This window comes from Phyllopteryx taeniolatus, chromosome 12, assembly GCF_024500385.1.
Source record: "Phyllopteryx taeniolatus isolate TA_2022b chromosome 12, UOR_Ptae_1.2, whole genome shotgun sequence".
In the NCBI taxonomy this organism is placed as follows: domain Eukaryota; kingdom Metazoa; phylum Chordata; class Actinopteri; order Syngnathiformes; family Syngnathidae; genus Phyllopteryx; species Phyllopteryx taeniolatus.
In genome coordinates this window covers 9,570,555-9,584,964 of record NC_084513.1, presented here as the reverse complement: position 1 = coordinate 9,584,964, position 14,410 = coordinate 9,570,555, and the positions used below count along the sequence as shown (strand labels likewise).

The 14,410-nt window shown below is 42.1% G+C and overlaps 1 protein-coding gene across 4 annotated transcripts in view; it reads left to right on the top strand.

Moving 5' to 3' along the window:
* dnah7 (dynein, axonemal, heavy chain 7) overlaps positions 1–14,410 on the top strand; it is a 95,315-nt gene that overhangs the window by 43,956 nt on the left and 36,949 nt on the right. For 3 of the 4 annotated variants that reach the window (XM_061791640.1, XM_061791639.1, XM_061791642.1), the window contains exons 32-45: positions 1,264–1,446; positions 1,585–1,761; positions 1,859–1,990; positions 3,954–4,175; positions 4,253–4,450; positions 5,753–5,908; positions 5,979–6,147; positions 7,411–7,537; positions 7,959–8,178; positions 8,357–8,983; positions 9,530–9,775; positions 10,230–10,459; positions 12,515–12,845; positions 13,703–14,049. In XM_061791640.1, the coding sequence (XP_061647624.1) occupies positions 1,264–1,446; positions 1,585–1,761; positions 1,859–1,990; positions 3,954–4,175; positions 4,253–4,450; positions 5,753–5,908; positions 5,979–6,147; positions 7,411–7,537; positions 7,959–8,178; positions 8,357–8,983; positions 9,530–9,775; positions 10,230–10,459; positions 12,515–12,845; positions 13,703–14,049 (3,365 nt within the window). The remainder of the gene's footprint in view (positions 1–1,263; positions 1,447–1,584; positions 1,762–1,858; positions 1,991–3,953; positions 4,176–4,252; positions 4,451–5,752; positions 5,909–5,978; positions 6,148–7,410; positions 7,538–7,958; positions 8,179–8,356; positions 8,984–9,529; positions 9,776–10,229; positions 10,460–12,514; positions 12,846–13,702; positions 14,050–14,410) is intronic. The other variant, XM_061791641.1, reaches the window with a different exon arrangement.

The following is a 14,410-nucleotide window of genomic DNA, read 5'->3' as shown; positions in this document are numbered from 1 at the left end:
GGATCTCCGAAGGGGGGAGTTTTGTGCATGATCTTGCTTGGTTCTTAAATTGCTATTCACAGCTAATCCAGAGATGAACTGTGCATTCGGTACCTGGGCCTTCAGTGGGGATTTATTCCCCCTCTTAATCCCACCACTATCATGTCACCATTATGGAAATCTTTAATACTATACAAGAACGCAATGTAAACAGACACAATTGTGTATCATCTGGAGCAGTTAACAATCAATATTCATCTCATAACACGACAAACCATAAAACATTTAAATAAAGTCACTTTTGCTAGTTGAACTTGGCAGTAACAAATTCCACTTTAGTGCAGATTTGGGACAAAATGATTTACAGTTGTCTGCATACTGTCTGGCTCACACAGCCTCAAGCTGACAGTCGCTGTGTCTGCTAAACAGTTAACTTTCCCTGATGCGTCGCTGTTATGTGGAGGCTAACACGACACAAAACCAAGTGAGGTGGCAACTTCTTGGACGAGGCAACGCCATACTGGCGAGCTCGCTGCCTCGTTAGCTTGCTAGCCCGTGAGCTTGTTAGCGTCAACGCGGCCCAAACAGGCACCGTTTGAACCGAGACCAAACACCCCGTATTCGTACTTAAGCTAGTACTACTGAATTAGTAGTTGAAGCTTCTAATCATCATTAATACCGCCTTAATATCGTATGTGTCAGAGAGTTAAACGGCTCTATAGCTGGCTCCTCTTTCATATTGTAAGATGAGTTTGAAATGAGTGTTTTGGGATCCTAGTTTATGGTATATTTAATATATTAAATATTATATATTATTAACTATTAATATAGGTTATTATAAAAAATAAAAATAGGTAAGGGGCATCAATTAATCAGCTTTTCTTTGCTACTGGTGGTAGGGCTCTGTCCCTAAAACAGGACAAAAAGAATAACAAAGAAAAAAAGAATAAAACGAATAAGTCCCGTAATCAACTCAACTCAACTTTATTTATAGAGTACTTTAAAACAACCGCAGCTGTGCATTATATACAAATAAAAACCATAACATTTTAAAACAATAGATTGATAGTAATGTTTCAAACATTAAAAACACTAAAACAGCGCAGTTTTATGCTGAGTTCAAAGCCAAAGAATAGAATGGGTTTTACGATGAGTTTTAAAAATGGACAGTGAGGGGGCTTGCCTCATGTTTGGGGGGAGGAAGTCATAACCTTTGTCTGACAGAAACCAATAAACACAATACATTTTCACACACTTATTTGTGACGTTTGTGTGGGTTTTCAGACCCCCGACAGAAAGTGGCTGATCTTCGACGGCCCGGTGGACGCCGTGTGGATCGAGAACATGAACACGGTGCTGGACGACAACAAGAAGCTGTGTCTGATGAGTGGCGAGATCATTCAGATGTCACCCCAGATGAGCCTCATCTTCGAACCCATGGACCTGGAAGTGGCGTCTCCGGCTACAGTGAGAGACGCTTGTCACAATTAATGCACATACTTTTTTTTTTCTACGTTCCATTTTAAAAGGTACGCAGTACATATCGTTGCTGTCTATTTCACGGCACTATATATACGCCCTTTGAATTGTAAATGTTTATTGCAGGTGTCCCGTTGCGGAATGATCTACATGGAGCCGCACATGCTGGGCTGGCATCCTCTCATGCTGTCCTGGTTCAACGTCCTACCCGGCACGGTCACCCCAGCCCACAAAGAGCTCATTGGAGGTCTTTTCGAACGTGTGCTGCCAGCCTGCCTGGAGCTCATTCGTAAAGCCACCACGGTGTCGTAAATTGTCACCTTGATTCAGTTGTTTTCAAGTGTGTCTCTCCAGGTGTGGTATAATAAAAATACTTCCCCTTTCATTTCTATTTTTTTAGGAGTTGTCACCCACCTCAGACAGTAATCTGGTCAAGTCTCTGATGAATTTGATGGACTGCATGATGGAACAGTTTCATGATGAAGCTGTGATGAAGCGCATGAGTGACAATGATGTCTGCTCTTGGTTGGAGGTTTGTATGGCCGAGACGCTTCTTATATGCTATTCAAAGGAAATGAACTTTGCCATTCTTTTCACAATTTAGGATAAGCGGTACGGAAAATAATGGATAAAACAATTCCCAGGTATCCTCATAAACAGTCTCTGACATTCTATTATACACAAAGGATAAAGAATTAGAGCACACTATATACCCTTTAAGCAATGTACGTTTGAACAGAAGCGGTACAGGAACACATGTAGACAGACAATATACCAATACTCACAGGCATGTATTCTTTATCCTCTGCAAAGATCGACTGATATTACTGCCGAGGGACTGAAACTATCTCAATGTACAGTATATCCATTCTTATTATATTGCGCTTATCCTGTTCAGGGTCGGGGGAGCCGGAATCTATCCCAGCTGACTTCATTCGAAAGGCAGACTGGACCCTCGACTGGTTGCCAGTCAATCGCAGAGGACATATAGAGACAGACAACAATTCACGCGCACATTCACACCGTCACCGAGTGGGAACTGAACCACAAATGAAGCAATACAACATCTGTGACCTTACAATATATCTTTATGTCTGTATTATACTGCCCCCAAGCGGCCAAGGTGCAAACACCTGAAGGAGCAGCACAATGTCCATTGAATCAAGGCAAAAATAAGGCTTTTGGTTTATTTTCTTAACAATCTATTTAATTATGTCATTACTCTGTTTTTATTAAGTACAATATAATCGAGTGCTATTGTTCTTTAAAAAAAAATGTACGCCCACATACTCACGGTTAGGCACCCCAGATTCACCTATTCACACATTTTTTTTCCATTTGATTTTATTTTTTTCAAATTGGTTTTTCAATTTTTTATTTCCGTCCACGCAATTATCCGCGGATTTTCGCTGCTCGCGGTTGGTCCCGGTCCCTATCCCCTGGTCCACTGTAATGTCATTTCCGTTCATTTCAAGGGGGAAAGACTATTTGCATTGTTAAGGCCCCTGAAAAGGTGATGAATGAATCAAACGAATAAAATACAGTGATTCCAAGAGGGCCCAGCTTTTTCGTTTAATAAACTGGTGTATTCATTCTCAGTACAGCGGCACTGGAGTTACTATTTCAGTAGCTGAGCCCTGTCTTCCACTCCCTGCGTGTTACACAATTAAGCTATATGTTTTTCTTTTACTTTTTTTTTGCCACAGTATCATGTCTTTGGACCACTGCTGTTGTTCCTCCATGGAGCATTTCACTGTAAAAAAAAACCTGTCAACATTCTCTCCCGCATTCCTCAGCCAGTTATTATCATTAGAAGCGTTCAATTAATCAACCTTTTAACAGCAGGAACTAACGCGGGACTCTAAAGTCATGGGCAATTCCCGCAGAATTCCTGCTGCTAATTTATTTGCATAATTGTCCTAAACACAAATGTTAACACTAATCTACCTTTTATCGGGAACAAAATTATACTTAAAGGAGACATTTTATCCATTTATTCTCACAATATCCAACAGTTGCAAGAGGTTTTAATAACCATGACATCTCACACGGAAGGAAATAGCAAAAAAGACCCCAAAACACCTGCTCTAAACCAAAGTAGATGACTTCCTGTGTGTTTTTTGGCATGGGTTCTTAAGACTTTTTGTGGGAGGTCTACTATGATGCCAAAATTTCTGCATCAAGTCAAAATGTCAGATTTAATGTGGGTTTTGTGGCAAAGCTTCTTGAACTTTTTTTGTGGGTCAACTCATGACACCAAATTTCATGTTGCTTAGTGAAAGTGGCTGAATTTTGAAAAGGTGCTCCCGAGCCAATCCAAAGGTAATTTTACACTTGAATAAAGTCGCCTGCAAAATTTGGTGATTTTTTGAAAGTGGCTAAATTCCTCAAAATGTCCAAAATAGACAGGCGGAGTTTGGAGACATTTTATGCATTTTTTCCTCACAATTTAAAACAGCTCCAAGTGCTCTTAATAACTGCGAAAACTCACACAGGGCATCTTCGTTTTCTGCCTGGTTTGGTCGGTGGGTGCCAGCTGCAATGACGCAGGCCGCCTCAAATTTGATCACATGGCCAGGGAGATATTGAGCGGTCCGCTAAGCGAGGAAACACGCTCCTCCCACGCCATCCTGACCACGGTGGGGCCGCCAACAAAGCAGCTGACTGTGGCGCTGCCCACCGAAGATACGTTGTACCAGTACCGCTTCATTAAAGAGGTTTGTGGAAACACTCGGTAGAAATGTAAATGTACATATGGTCCATTAACTTTCAAAAATTTGAAACATTTATTTAGGGCCCGGGCAGATGGGAACCATGGACAGAGGAGTTGAAGAGCGCCCTCCCTATCTCCAAGGACATGCAGTTTAACGAGATCATCGTGCCCACGGAGAACACGGTGCGCTACACGGCGCTCATGAAGCTCCTGGTTACCAACCAGAAGCCGACCATTTTCATCGGCCCCACCGGGACTGGAAAAAGTGTCTATGTCACCGTAAGTGCTCTCCGAAATGGTCGTGCTAATACACTAAACGTATATATATTTTTAAATGTACAGTGTAACATCCGAATATTTTTCATGTCACCAAACACCCCCAAGCCCACCTCAACCCCAAAGAAAATTCAAATATAAATGAACGGAGAAACTTTTAAAATTGACCTTATTCTTCCATATTTCTCAACTGGTTGAACCTATTCAAACCATTCCAACGTTAGTATGTTCATCTCATACGCATGTGACCAGTATTCCAAATGAAAATATATATAGTTGAAATTAATGGATAAATTTGACAAATGTAACTCATTGTTCTATATTTTTCCAGTGATTCCAGCCATTCAACGTGGAAGTGTTCATCTCATTCAGGACATCTTTGGGAATTTTTTTTCACATCCTAATTATCCCACTTTTTCCAAAATCACCTATTTTCCATGAAAAAAAATCTTAATGTAGGCATTTAACAAATTTAATAACAACAAATTCTTCCACATTTCTCAACTGATTCACACCTATTCGACTCAAAAATGTTAAGCTCATTCAGGAAATCGTGGGGGAAAAAATTGCACATTCCAAAAATTCTTGCTATTACAAAATTCAGCATTTTCCACCCCCAAAATTCACAAATTAATCTGTACATTTTGCTAATGCATCTTGTCCTTCCACATTTCTTATTTGATTCAAACCAATCCAATGTCAAACTGTTCAGCTCAGAACATGTGGCTTTCAAAACTCAGGTTGTATTTTGTGTTAGCATACTAGCAGTTAGCATGTTAACATTGGATCAATTCTCATTAGAAATAGTACCTGAATACAGGCAGGGCAAAATGTGGATTATCGATCTGCCTTGGAGTTTTTGTTCCTCAGGTTGATATCTTGCTATTTGTTAGCATAAAACATGTGCATGTTATAAAATGTGATGAGTTTCAAGTGTCGCGGATAAACAAATGGCCAATGCTCAAGAATTTACTCAGACAGACTGTGGGTAGTGATCTGTTCCTTTACTGAAGACACAGAGATTGATATATGCGCAGGACAACAATAATTCCAGGAAGTCCATTCTGATTTTGGAAACCTGAGGACAGTGAAAACAATGATGGGAGATATTCCCCTACTGGTTTTCTTAGATTGAGTTCAGATAACAATGCGGTACGTTCTTGTCATGCGGTGTGTGTGTCCTCAGATGAAAAGTGGCAGATTTAATAAGCTATACAATCAGCTCTTACTTATTTCATCTGTAGTTTGTCCTTTTATCGTGTTTAATTTCTGGTATGGTAATGTTTACAACCTTTTTTGCCCTAGGACTTCCTCCTGAATCATGTCGACAAGGAGGTGTACAACCCGTTGTTTATCAACTTTTCAGCCCAGACCACAGCTGCCCAGACTCAGAATATTATCATGTCCAAGCTGGACAAGCGACGCAAAGGAGTCTTTGGTCCACCCATGGGGCAGAAAATGGTACCAATTGACACACTGTCGTTGCAAGTAAACCCAATATTGTTATTTACTGTTATGTGTATTTGATCAGGTGATATTTGTAGACGACGTGAACATGCCGGCCAGGGAGGTATACGGTGCCCAGCCACCCGTGGAGCTGCTGCGCCAGTGGCTGGACCACTGGAACTGGTACGATCTGAAGGACTGTGCCATGATTAAACTGGTGGATATTCAGGTCATGTGCGCCATGGGGCCGCCTGGTGAGTAGTAGGATATGGTAACCCACACCCATCAACAAGGTTACCTCTTTTGTTTTGTTTTGAAAAATCAGCAGAGATTATAATGTAACGATAGATTGACAGACATCTTACGCTGAACTAAAAGCTTTAGAATTCATTGAAATGTTGCAATACAGAATATGAGACTTTATTATTGTAAAAGGCCCAATAAACCCACCAAAAATTGTAAATTTGACGCACCACAGGGAAGAGCGTTGTGAGCAAGTCTGCTTAATTTGAATGAATAAAAAAAAAAAAAATACGGCTCCCAACTCATGAAAAATACAGCCCGCCTTCCAGCTTGCAGGACTGTGGGGGCATGTCGTGACTGCCTGTGGCTCTTTGCGGCTTAGACAGCCACACACGACGACAAGTTGACTGCTGCTGTGTCTATTAAACAGTTAACATTCACTGACTGATGTGTTGCTGTTATGTGGACGCGCACATGACAAAACCAATTCAGGCGGCGTCCTATTATATATTAAACAGTTATCTTTCCCTGAAGTGTCTCCATTTTTCAATTCTGTGAATGTAAAAAATAGTTCTTAAGATATCCTGTCGGAGTTACCTATTTGAAGTTGGATTGGGTTGAATCGGTTGAGAAATGTGGAAGAAGGAGGTCACTATTTAAAATCTCTCTTAATTGGGGAATTAAACACTAGAATTTGAATGAGTTGAATCGGGAAATGTGGGAGCAGGAGGTCAATTTGGGAACATTGTAAAGGAAAATGGGGAATACTTAAAATGTGAGAATTTGGGGAATGTGAAAGTGAGTTTTTAAGAAATTCTGTAAAAACTTTCCATGTATTTGGTAATGTCCTGGAAAATGTGTAGTATTGAAAACATTTGGGAATTTTGGGAATATGTAAAATACTTCTTTAGATGTCTTGAAAGAACAATTTGAAGTTGGAATTCTTCGAACCCATTGAATCAGTTGAGAAATATGGACGGATGAGTCATATTTGGAAAATGTCTCCATTCACATTACTGGGATTTTTTTTTCATGGAAAATGTGGGAAAAGTAGGAATTTTGTGTCTGGAAAACAGTAATACTGATAAGATGAATATTTTGAAGTTGGTTGGCAATGGCTTTAATAAGTTGAGAGAGAAATCTGGAAGGATTAAAGCAGTGAAAATAAGCAAAGTAATACAAATATATAATTGATAGTTGATAATTGCTCTTCATTTGCATAATTCATTTTAAAGATTTACATTTCATCTTGTGTTGTTCAAATTGTTCCCCAGGCGGAGGGCGAAACCCGGTGACGCCGCGGTACCTGCGCCACTTCAACATGCTTACCATTAACGATTTTGACGAGAAAACCATGTTTACCATATTCTCCAGGATCATCCACTGGCATTTTACCATACGGTAACTACACAGATATGCAAGCATCCATCCATCCATCCATCCAGTTTCTTCCGCTTATCAGCGGTCGTGTCGCGGGGTTAGCAGCTCCAGCAGGGAAGCCCAGACCTCCCTCTCCCCAGTCACTTCATCCAGCTCTTCCAGGGGGATCCCGAGGCACTCCCGGGCCAACCGAGAGACATAGAGCTTCATTTAAAAAAAGTAGTTGAATTATACGATCAGTCCAGGGTGTACCCCGCCTCTCTCTCAGAGTCAGGCTGCAGCACGCCCGCAATCCCAGTGAGGATAAGCGGTATGGAAAATGGAAAAAAAACAAAAAAACATAAATATTACACCATCAGGTTTTGATGTATTTGCATCACTGCCACAATCAGTACTATCATCAGTAATCTAGTACAGTAATTCACCAATTTTACTCTTTCAGGTTTTCTTTCCCAAAACCGTTTGCATCCCTGACCGCGCAGATTGTGAAAGGCACCGTGTCCGTTTACAAGGAAGCCACCAAAAACCTTCTGCCCACCCCCCAAAAGTCCCACTACTTGTTCAACCTACGCGACATTTCCCGTGTCATCCAGGGCATCTGCCTGTCGCGCCCCGAAACTGCAGAGGAGCCGGCTATCATCAAACGACTCTGGGTGCACGAGGTAAGACACAACGGAAAAATGGAAGACCGAAAGTATTTATACTCCTTGGAACTTTTCCACAAAATGATTAATTGGGATTTCAGGTGACAGACCTACACAACGCAGCAAAATTGAAAATATTTTTTAAATATTTTGACAAACCGTTAGCCTAAATACAGCCACCTTTGTCGTCCTTCAGGTCTTGAGGGTGTACTACGATCGTCTGGTCCAAGATTCAGATCGGTCGTGGCTGGTGAGCCATCTGCATGAGGTGTTCAAGGCTCACATGGAGGTGGACTTCAATCAGCTCTTCCAGAATCTGGACCAGGACCAGGACGGAGTAGTCACTGAGGACGACCTGCGCAGCCTGATGTTTTGCGACTTCCATGACCCCAAGGGCGATGACCGCAGCTACCGTGAGGTGCTGGAGCTGGACCAGCTCCGCCAAGTGGTAGAGTCCCACCTGGATGAGTACAACACCATCAGCAAGGCGCCCATGAACCTGGTGCTGTTCCGCTTTGCCATCGAGCACGTCTCCCGCATCTCCCGCATCCTCAAGCAGCCCAGCGGACATGCCCTCTTGGTTGGCGTAGGCGGCAGCGGGCGGCAGTCTCTGACCCGCTTGGCGGCCCACATGGCCGAGGCGGAGCTCTTCCAGGTGGAGATATCCAAGACTTATGGCATGGTGGAATGGCACGATGACCTGAAGCTGATCATGACACGGTCCACGTCGGGCGAAGCTCATGGCGTCTTCCTCTTCACTGACACTCAGATCAAAATGGAGTCCTTCTTGGAGGACATTGGCAACTTGCTGAACACTGGCGAGGTAAGTGGAAGGGGATTATGGCGATAGGCAGGGATGTTGCTTTTTCTTTCCGTTTTTTTTTTACCTGTGGGTGAAAAAGTGCAGCGTGGGGAGTCTCTTTCGTGGAAATGTAGTACAGTCACTAATGGAGCCAGCAGGCTCTCAAATATTCATACTATCCTGTTATTTCTCGCCCATTTCCTCTCTTTGTATTATTATAATGTAGCTATATTGACCACTTCGTTCTTGGAAATCACGTCATGTTGTTTGTGGTTCAAGTTAAAAAAACAAAACAGTACAGTCGGTGTCTGTGGTGCCTCAAAACGTTATTTTCCAATTAGAACACAAGGTGTCGCAGTTTGTCCATTGCAGTTATTTCAATGTGTGTGCGAGGGTCAACCGCCTAGTGGGTTGTTTGGAAATTGACAACTGATGTCTGATGCTATGTGATTGTCCAGTTCAGTCGCGTCTCTGTGTGCAGTATTTTTTTTTTGCACAGTATTGTAGGTATTTTCAAAATGTGTTTGACAAACTCATCTAGTTCGCTCCATTCGGTCCGTTTTCCAGGTGCCTAACCTGTTCGCAGTTGATGAGAAGCAAGAAGTGATCGAGAAAATGCGAGTGCTGGATCGCCAGCGCGAACGCGAGAAGCAGACAGACGGCAGCAACTTGGCTCTCTTCAACATGTTTGTGGAGCGCTGCCGCTCGCAGATGCACGTAGTTTTGGCCATGAGTCCCATTGGAGACGCGTTTAGGAACCGACTGAGACGCTTCCCGGCCCTCATCAACTGCTGTACGATTAACTGGTTCCAGGTAAGCACTGGTAGTCCAAATGGGATTTAGAGTAAACATCGGGACCAAACCCTGTGTCGGATAGCAGAACGCTGCAATTAATTGACCCCTACAAACGTTTATGATTGCCTATATTAATAGTTTAAAGACTACATATACCACAAACTACGAATTTATAATAGAAATAATGTCAATATATTAAGTCATGAATATTAATATTCATAATACATTTTTAAAAAACAAGAAATAATTTTATTATTAAAATAAACTATTTTACATGTACATTTTAATATATAATTTTTTTCAACTCATCTACAAATGACCAAGCCCATCTGTCCATTTCCAAAATAAAAATGTTCCTTGAGCACAAAAGTTTCCCCTCCCCTGCTTTATGCTATTTTTTTAGTAGGTTGTCAAAACTTCGCCGACAAAAAGTAACTCGACTAATTACAGTGTTTTTGTAACTTGTTGCCAGACATGGCCCGAAGACGCTCTCCAGGCGGTGGCCTGCCGCTTCTTGGAGGACGTGGAGATGTCGGATGAGCACCGAGAAGGCTGCATCGACATGTGCAAGACCTTCCACACCTCCACCATTCTGGTATCCACTCGCTTCATGGACGAGCTGCAGCGCCACAACTACGTCACTCCCACCTCCTACCTGGAACTCATCTCCACCTTCAAGACATTGCTGAAGGCCAAGCGAGCGTAAGATCACAATCTCTTAATCATATTCCAATATGCCATGTTTAAAGGTAAGACATTTATTATGTAAGTTAGGTGCTTACGAGAAACAGCGTCTGGTCACAACAAGTTTAAAAAGCCTTGTAAATCATAAGACAGGTAAGAGGCACACTATAATTAAAATGATGATAGGGCTAAAGTAGTCACACTCTGTACTTAATTCACTGCCATGGGTGTGTATATCCCTCAAGAGGAATCCAACCGCTGCAACCAACCAATGCATACTGTAAGTCAAGTTACTTTTTCAACAGGTAGGCGTGGAAGAGGGTCTCGTCCAGCTTGTCTGTGAAATTCAAGTTTGTTAACCATTGTAATGACTGACCTGTAGATGGTGGCATTGCATCGCCTCGGAGTTGAGATGAGCATAGCTTTTGAAAATTTAGAAAATAAAGATGAGGCAGTGAATCGCTGCTTGTCACGTCGATAAAGTCAAATGAGAAGTCAAATGACTTGACTCGGTTCGACCCAAGTTGCCAGTTTTATGACTTGCGACTTGCTTGCCACATACTTAAGACTTGACTTTGACTTGAACTACATAACTTGACAAGTTATCTCGTTTTAAGTTGGAATTAAGCCTTTGAATTAAGACAGTTTGCCTTTAAAAAAACAAAAACGTTTTAGGGGGGTCATTTGCCCCAACCTGGCAACACAGTCTGCGTTGTTGTCCACTTGCCAATGTGAAGTACCCACTTGCATGAAAAACGATGGAAGGAGCTCTAAATATAACTAAGTTTGGATTCAAGGATTATGTTGACGAAGTCTGCAAAAAGAGGATGGTTTGCAACTCGCACATTAAAGACAAAACAATGACGTCGAACATCATCCATCACGCCAAAACTCACAAAGATAGGTAACTAATTTAACAGTTTAGCTTGCTGGTCAAACATTACAATTCATAGACTGGTTTAGGACAATTACAAATAAATATGGTGTGACAATGAATGATTTAATACAGCAAAGTAAGGTAACAAGGCGTAGGACGGTTTATGATAATTGTGCGAACCTTTCGTTTTGTTTCATAGGCGCGCAAAACTCTATTTCTGTCTCTCTCTCATTTACTAATGAGGAGAAACAGTGTGCACCCTAGAGCAGAAAGTAGCATCTAAAATATTATGCCAACCGCTTAATGGAGAAGAAATGAAGCGGCGTTGGTGGCAGTCAGTCGTGGAGATTGGAAAAAAAAAAAAGAAGTGTGGAGATGTTTGTTGGCTTGTTTTCGTCAGCTGGGACTGGGGCGTTAGACAAGGTGGAGGGAGTTATGAACAGTTCCAAGTAGCAGTCATTGTTAATTGTTGGTTCATTTTGAACACAGCCATATCCCAACTTTGTAACTATGTAATTGTAACCAATTAGTTAAAGTAAGGTAAAGTAAACAAAAAAGTCATGAAAAGTTAATCAGAAGGGGATATTCGGGGTGAATCAGAAGCACTTTAAATGGTGGCAGGTGTGTGCTCAAGTCCATTTAACATGTTTGAATGCGATTGGTTCATTTTAACATTGTAATATTCCAGTTATAAGAGGGTGTGCACACTTGTGCAACCACATTATTTCAGTTCCTTATTTTGACTTCACCTCTCAAAAATATTTTATTTAATTTGAATAGTTTATAAGTCACATTAATGATGGAAAAAGGTTTTGAAATGATTTATATTGGCCTCATTTTTTTTAAGTCACAACAACCTGGCGTTTGAACACAGATGAGTAGACTTTTTATAGCCACTGTATATCAGGTCTCATAATCCATGAATTGGTCTAGCAAATTCCGTTTAATTTGGACCAATTAATGACATAAGAAAACCAAATATGGTGCTTGTTTGGACTGGTTTATGTCATTATAAAACCTGATAAGCTGCTTTTACAGCATCATATAATAAAAACAGTTCTGTTAAATATGAAATGATACAGTTCTGTTCAATGTTGACTAATTTATGATATTACATACCAATTAGGGTTTTGTCGCTGCCATATGACATTATTATTTCGCCTGTAAAATTGTCATTTTCATCCCGGTGTGTCCAGTGAAGTGATGATGCAGAAAAGTCGTTACGTGGTGGGTCTGGAGAAACTGGAGTCGGCGGCGTCCCAGGTGGCCACCATGCAGGTGGAGCTGGAGGCGCTGCAGCCGCAGCTGATAGAGACGTGCAAGAAGGTGGACGAGATGGTTATCAAGGTAGAGCGCGAGTCCGCCGAGGCGGCCGAAACGGAGAAGGTGGTGAAGATGGACGAGGCCGTCACCAACGAGCAGGCCATGGCTGCCAAGGCCATCAAAGACGAGTGCGATGCCGACCTGGCCGTCACCATGCCCATCTTGGAGTCGGCGCTGTCTGCGCTGGATACACTCACGCAAAATGTAAGAGTCTGGCATATTACAGTGTTCGGTTTACCTGTTGCGCCATTCAGTGCAATGCGGATATTTTTTCATGTTCATAACACGCATAATTTGCCATATTGCTGGATTTTTTTGTGTATGCTGTAATTATTCTGTGATAACTGCTTCCTAGCCTAACAATAAAAGTACACTTTATGATAATATTGGTAGTGGTTGATAGGGGTGGGGAAGATTTCCGCCATATATATATATATGCGGCACGGTGGACGACAGCTTAGAGCGTCAGCCTCACAGTTCTACAGTTCTGAGGTCGTGGGTTCAATCCCCTGCCCCTTACGATAATATTGGTAGTGGTTGATAGGGGTGGGGAAGATTGCCGCCAGCTATATATATATATATATGCGGCACGGTGGGCGACAGGTTAGAGCGTCAGCCTCACAGTTCTGAGGATGCGGGTTCAATCCCCTGCCCCGCCTGTGTGGAGTTTGCATGTTCTCCCTGTGCCTGCGTGGGTTTTCTCCGGGCACTCCGGTTTCCTCCCACATCCCAAAAACATGCATTAATTGGAGACTCTAAATTGCCCGTAGGCATGACTGTGAGTGCGAATGGTTGTTTGTTTCTATGTGCCCTGCGATTGGCTGGCAATCATTTCAGGGTGTACCCCGCCTCCTACCCGATGACAGCTGGGATAGGCTCCAGCACGCCCGCGACCTTAGTGAGGAGAAGCGGCTCAGATAATGGATGGATGGATGGATATATATATATTATATTTTTTATATATATATATATTACATTTTTCTAAATTTATATTTTATAAATTTTATATATATATTTTTATACGCATTTTACTTTTATAAATCTTTTGTCTTTCTCTTCAGGATATAACTTTGGTCAAGTCCATGAAGAGCCCCCCCAGCGGCGTCAAGCTGGTCATGGAGGCAATCTGCATTCTGAAAAAGATGAAGCCGGATCGTGTGACTGACCCGTCAGGTAGCGGGAAAAAAGTGGAAGACTACTGGGCTCCCGCCAAGAAGCTATTGAGCGACCTCAAGTTCCTGCAGAGCCTGAAGGACTTCGACAGGGACAACATTCCCGTCAACATCATGGCCGTCATCCGAGAAAGATACATAAGCAACCCGGACTTCGTACCTGAGAAGATTCGGACTGCGTCCACCGCCGCCGAGGGACTGTGCAAGTGGGTTTGCGCCATGGACAAGTATGACGGGTACGTAGTGGACAGTTCCTGTTGAAGACATTTGCATGTGTCTGACGAGCTTGGTAAGGGGGAACCTGGGCTAGTGTACCTGGGAATAATGGTTTTGTCTTTGACCTTTGGAAAAGGACATTGTTTTATTGTACTTAGTAACTTTTGGAGACAAACATTGAACAAAAGTAATTGCCATCATATTATTGACCATATTTATTATTTATGATTCTCGGCCCCAACAGTTTTCCAAGCCGATCTGGAAAGAAAAATCACTGATAGCACACCCCGCACTACTGGATAATCGCTCAGGTTCAAAATCAGCCTGATCATCAGTATGTGTGCACACCACTTTAAATATTAAACATCAATTGTCGGCACC